At 32.3% G+C, this 6,193-nt stretch overlaps 1 protein-coding gene across 1 annotated transcript in view; it reads right to left on the minus strand.

The window, feature by feature from the left end:
* Nucleotides 1-3,753: 3,753 nt before the first annotated feature.
* LOC119678920 (extensin-1-like) overlaps nucleotides 3,754-6,193 on the minus strand; it is a 12,922-nt gene continuing 10,482 nt past the window's right edge. Inside the window, exon 3 of the mRNA XM_038091016.1 lies at nucleotides 3,754-4,584. Within this exon, the coding sequence (XP_037946944.1) occupies nucleotides 3,754-4,584 (831 nt within the window). The remainder of the gene's footprint in view (nucleotides 4,585-6,193) is intronic.

Genomic DNA, 6,193 nt, shown 5'->3' on the forward strand with positions numbered 1-6,193 from the left:
AAAGTCTCATAATTTTGATATCCTTACAATCACACAAAAATATATAACATAAGGATTGATTTGTTCCTTTTTAGAGAAAAGTACTAAAAAAGTAAACATATTCATACAAATAAAAATTATCTTTCAATTCAAGGATAACCAGAATATATTATAATAATAGTAACCGTGCAAAATTGACAATTGGTATCCGACTATCTAAATAACAGAGCTTCATGGTCATGACCATAAAAAGTATAAAACAGACGTGACCATTCGGCATTAACTGTCTGCATAATTTGGCCTTAAGTTTTACAAAATTTTAGTAAAACACTAAGTAATACACTAAACAATACAAAATTGATGTGGTAAAAACTTTTTCTGTTGAAGAGACATCACACTTATAAACACAATTTTTCCAAACAAATTCTTTATATAATTTTTTGGTAGAATTTATAATATAACTTTTCTCCCACAAATCTCCCGAGATCGTACACAAAGAGGTTGGTAACGGCTATCCCTTTGAGACAGTTTTCATATGAAACGATCTCTCCATATGAAAGAGATCGCATAAAAATATCTTAGTTTATATATATTTTCAACAATAAACTAAGCTCTATTTTCGTGATAATCGAATAAGGCTTTGCACATGCAAAGATAAGATCTTAACACAATAACGCAATAATATTAGATAAATAGCACAATTGGTATAAATTACTTTCAGTCGTTTTCCTTGAAAGTATTTTTAACAACAATTTAATTTTTTAAATTTTTTCAATATTTTTCCTGTATCTAATATGTACTTTCCCTTTTTTGTTGTATTTATTGACAAACTATCACCAAATCATTACATTGTAAAAACTGCTCAATCATGCTTAAGCCATGTGTGTAGGTATGTGCTGAACTCTTTGCCACTTGTAGGGTAATAAAGTATATCAAATAAATTTACTAATAATTTAAAATGCCATTAAAATTTATATCGAAAATAAAAATATTAAACTTGTTTCAGATAAATTTATATCAGATTGAAGCCAATTAAGTAATATTTTTTTATTATTATTTTTTGCTTGTAAATCGCTTGGAATGACTTCGACAAACTGTGTCAGATAATGATTTTTAATTTTCGACATTAAAATCTTTTTAATATATAATGAAATTATGTATACGACTATGCACATATATCATTTGTATAGTTTCTTTCCCAAGTTGTTATCATTGCTCCAAATGTTGAGACCCTTAACATTTTCGTGTGCCGCTGCTGAATCATTATTTCAAGGCTAAAGCGCCGGTAAGCTCATTACCATTCAGATTTAGAATTTTATGTAATTCTCTTTGATGAATTTTTTAAAACGTTTATAAATCAGTGGTTTTTTACTTATTGTTGCTTTTAATTAAATTTTGTAAATATATATATATATTTTTTTTGTTAATATATAAACGATTTATTTTTAGATATAACAGATCTATTTATAATTTTAATGAACATTTATAATGATATTGATTTAATTGGCAATTAGTTTGTTTGTTAATTAGAAAAAGACTTAAATTTGATGGAATTTTTTCTTGAATTTTCTCAGATACTTATTCTGTATTTTAAAACTTATGCATATTCAGTTCTCACTATAGTTATACCTGTAAGAACTATTATGCCAGAATTTTTTGCTAAGGTGATATTGGTAAAACGTTTGGTATTTGCCACCAGTTTTATTCACCAAATTTTTATCGTTTTTTTTTGACATATTTATTATTGTTACCAGAAAATATGTCTCAGTGTAGCCCACACACAGATTAAGGTTAGTGATGCACCCCATAAAATCAATTAGATGAAGTTTTCAGTCTTCTTTTCATACATACTTACTTATTTGGCCATAACAACCCGTTACCGGATTTCGGCCTGACGCAGTATGTCACTCCAGGCGCTTCTGCTGCGTGCGCAATTTTTCCAGTCTCGTACATCAAGTCCGGTTAGTGCTACCTTAACTTGGTCACTCCACCGGAAAACGGTCTACCTCTACTTCTTCATCATCAATTACTGCTTTAAATAACTTTTTCGTTGGAGCATCTTCATCCATTCTCACGACAAAACCAAGCCAGCGAAGCCGCTAGATGTTAATTTGTTAGATTATATTAATGTCGTGATAAAGATGGTACTGCCCGTGATTCATTCATATCCGGTATTCGTCGCCAACTCGTAAAGGACCAAAAATCCTACGAAGAACTTTCGTTATGTTAGAAAACTGTTTTTGAAACTTAAATAAATCAGAAAGATCTAACCATTCATTTCTTAGGATATGAGTGACATTAATTAGTTGAAAGAACTTTTAATGCGTTTCATTTTATTTAACACCTTAATTTTTTAAAGTAGCAAAAAGGTTGTCTTATTCTAACGCTTGCAAAATAAATAATTTACAAAGCATCCAATCCGAAATCAGCTGCTATATTACTAATATTTTGTTTTCTAAATAATATAATACGTTCATCAAGTTCATATAGTTTAAAAAGCATTATATTTGTATGAAGGATGTGTAGTTTGAAGGATATTACTCACCATAAACCCTATAAGTTTGTCAATAGTGTTGTTATATATGCCACTCCCCGGAAACTTATTGTGTGAGGTGATATATACTATATATAAAACAGTTCTTGATAAAATGGCATATGTTATATTCGAAAGAGTTATAGGTACAAAAAACACAAGAAATCAAAAATATTGGATATATTGAAAATTAACAAACTTACAAGGCATCAATAGATCAAATTTATATATCGTATGCACTCTAAGTAGGATAACAAAGATAAGCGGGATACCTATAGGTATTTCAATATTGACATAGTTGTTTTGAAATAAGTCACTTAGCTCATATGTATGAATTGTAAAGAATCAACAATTTTTCCAGTACACTGAAAAATGAGTTACCAAGACCTGCATGGAACACTGAAACCACAGAGATCACAGTCAAAGTGACTGCTTTATGGAAATTGATAATTATAACAATTATGGAAACCAAGTCAGTTGACAACTCTATAATGACTAATAAAAGTATATCCAACAGTCTTCAGTTCCTTTTTTATCTCCTTCTGATATAAGACTAGGGACTGGTTATTAAAGAAACACTGAAACCAGGGAGACTACATTCCGATTGCCAGTTTTATATATTTAATCCTTTAACTCCTAGAAGGAGCATAGGGTCGCAACAAATATCATCCACTCGGTACGATATTTTATAAAGATTGATTATTGTGACAATTATTGAAACCAAGTCAATTTTCGACTTTATAGAAACCAATAAATCAATGCCTATCCAACTTTAATTACTCTCATATCTCCTTGTGAATGATTTGATAGAGTTTCTTAGCTTACCAGTCCATATGAGATTTCTGCTTTTCGTGGTTTTAATCAATAACAAGAACCTCGAAAATTAAATTTTTGCTAAGGCATTTTAAAAAATGAATAATTTCAGAACTAAAAGTAAATAATTACTTTAAAATATAAATATCTTGCAAACAATAAGTACCCTTATATATTGTAGTTATATAGCCTACATCATTAACTGTTCATGACAGTACCTCCACTGTTGGACTATTGTATCAAAGTATATATCAAAGTATTTAATACTTCTTAGATACACTGCTGTAGTTCCTACTTCCTTAGAACAAATAAAAACGAAATATTGCTTTTGAGTTCTTATAAAATATTTAATTCGTGTCAAAAACAAAATAGGTTCGAACAACAAAGAACGTTGCTAGTAACAAAATCGATCACAGTTTGCGAGTACCTTAAGCACGGTGTCTGAATTTCAATCTACGGACAGTCTTGTATCTGTAACCATCGCTATGCAAATCCTGGCTTTGAGATGGGGCAGAGTAGACTGGAGCTGGGGCAGCGGCAGCTGCTGCTGGAGCGGCGTATAATTGAGCTGGTGCTGGAGCAGAGTAGACTGGAGCAGGTGCGGCAGCAGCTGGTTGTGGTGCAGAGTAAACTGGTGCTGGAGCGGGAGCTGAGTATACTGGTGCTGGAGCAGCGGCAGCTGGTGCAGGAGCAGCGTATAATTGAGCTGGTGCTGGAGCAGAGTAGACTGGAGCAGGTGCGGCAGCAGCTGGTTGTGGTGCAGAGTAAATTGGTGCTGGTGCGGGAGCTGAGTATACTGGAGCTGGTGCAGCGGCAGCTGGTGCATTGTATGAGTATCCATCATCAGAACCTGCTGAAGCATAGCTAGCTACTGGAGCAGCAGCGGCAGCTGAGTAAGATTGTGCTGGAGCAGAGTAAGATTGAGCTGGGGCAGAGTAAGATTGTGCTGGGGCAGAGTAAGAAGGAGCTGGAGCAGCATATACTGGCTCTGGGGCAGCGGCAGCTGGTGCGGGTGCAGAGTAAACTGGAGCTGGAGCAGAGTATACTGGAGCTGGAGCAGCATAGACTGGTGCTGGAGCGGCGGCAGCTGGAGCAGGAGCAGAGTATACTGGAGCTGGAGCAGAGTATACTGGTGCTGGTGCAGCGTATACTGGTGCAGGTGCTGCAGCAGCTGGTTGATGATAGTTATATCCACCTCCTAACTCTGATACATCAGCGCATACGCACGCCACTAAGGCTAAGGCAACGATGAAGAATTTCTGAAAGAAATCAAGTTAAGCAAGTTTAGTTGACGACACCATATTCCATATTCATGTGCACATTTGCATACCATTTTTCAAACTGTGTTTTTACTCCAATAGACTCAAACAATTGAATGATGCTAACAACTCAAAAATTTATTATTTATATACAAATGCACGACTTATTTAATTTATTTGTAAACGTCCATAGACCATTGTCTCTATCATCAATTTTATCGTTTCTTCCTCTCTGTCGGGCGAGTACGGAAGTAGCATTTCCAGCTTTTGGCTCTCGTCTCAATATTATTTCATTGGCAAAATCTTAGATCTTGGTATTGATAAATTATTTTTGGTTGTGAGTTTTAAACTCACACCCTTCAAAACCGAATCACAAGCAGAAATCATTTAATTTCAGTCAAAAATAAATACAAAAAAAAATTCATTGACTTAGACTTGATCATCGTGAGCAGAAGACTTGTTTTATTTTCTTTGATTTTTAACTAAGAAGCTGCAAAAAATTTAAATAAAACTATATTGTTTAATTAGTTACAAACAAACAAGCGGAGTTTTTTGGTAGCCTAAAGCGTTCAATGTTTGACTGTTTGCTCTGTTTGCGGCTTGCGTCGGGTGGGCGCTAAATTTATTTTAATTTAAATCATTTTTCTAAAGTAAAGAAACATAAATTATATTTGACACTCGTGGCAACAAATCCTAGATTATTGGTTGAGTTCTAACTAAGAGCAAAAATTTTTGGAAGAATATCAACAAAACAAAATATTGATTTATATGCTCTGAAACTTATTTGCATATTTTTAAAACCTCAGACAATATTTCGTTGTAACTAATTAAAATAATTATAAAATTATTATAATTATAAAACAAAAGTTTGATATAAAGAATAATTTGTTTATTTGACCTCATGAATATCTAATTTATATTGTAAGATTTTGATAAAAAATTTTATGTTGTATTCTATTCTATTCTTCTATTATTGTATATTAATTTTCAGACTTCTTAATTAAAAAAAAATTTTTTTTCACTTGTGGGAACAGGATTAATTGGCAGAAGTCTTTTATTACAAGAATTAATTTAAATTTGAACATGGAAAAAACCCTTTGAACCCTTATATATGTAAGCTAAAAATAAAATATAATTTCTATCATCTAGCACATTTTATAATTAAATGACGGGCGAAGGACCTAGCAGTTCAGTTCCTTATTTGTAGTTAGGTTAGGATAGATTAGGTTGGAGTGACGGCCTTGTGTACCAACTGAGTTCTTAGTTGACTTTAAAATTATTTTTTATGTTAACTCACAAATAAGCAAAAAAATAAATAAATATAATTAAATGAAAATTTATAGAAGAAATCTGAAAACAATACATTTTTGAATATCTGTAATATACAGTTTAGTAGTCAGAGAGGCTTCTAAGGTGCTAAAACCCCTCGAAATAAATTGAAGAACTAATAATGTACATGCGAATATTTATTATTAATGCATTATCACTGTTTTATAAGATAATCTTGTTTTTATATTACAAGAATTATCTGTAAATTCTCTCTGAAACAATTAGTCAAAATTTGTTATAGTAAATTTCTGCACAGGTTAGTTTTCATTGCGCTCAGATG

Source organism: Teleopsis dalmanni, chromosome 1, assembly GCF_002237135.1.
Source record: "Teleopsis dalmanni isolate 2A chromosome 1, ASM223713v2, whole genome shotgun sequence".
Classification (NCBI taxonomy): Eukaryota; Metazoa; Arthropoda; class Insecta; order Diptera; family Diopsidae; genus Teleopsis; species Teleopsis dalmanni.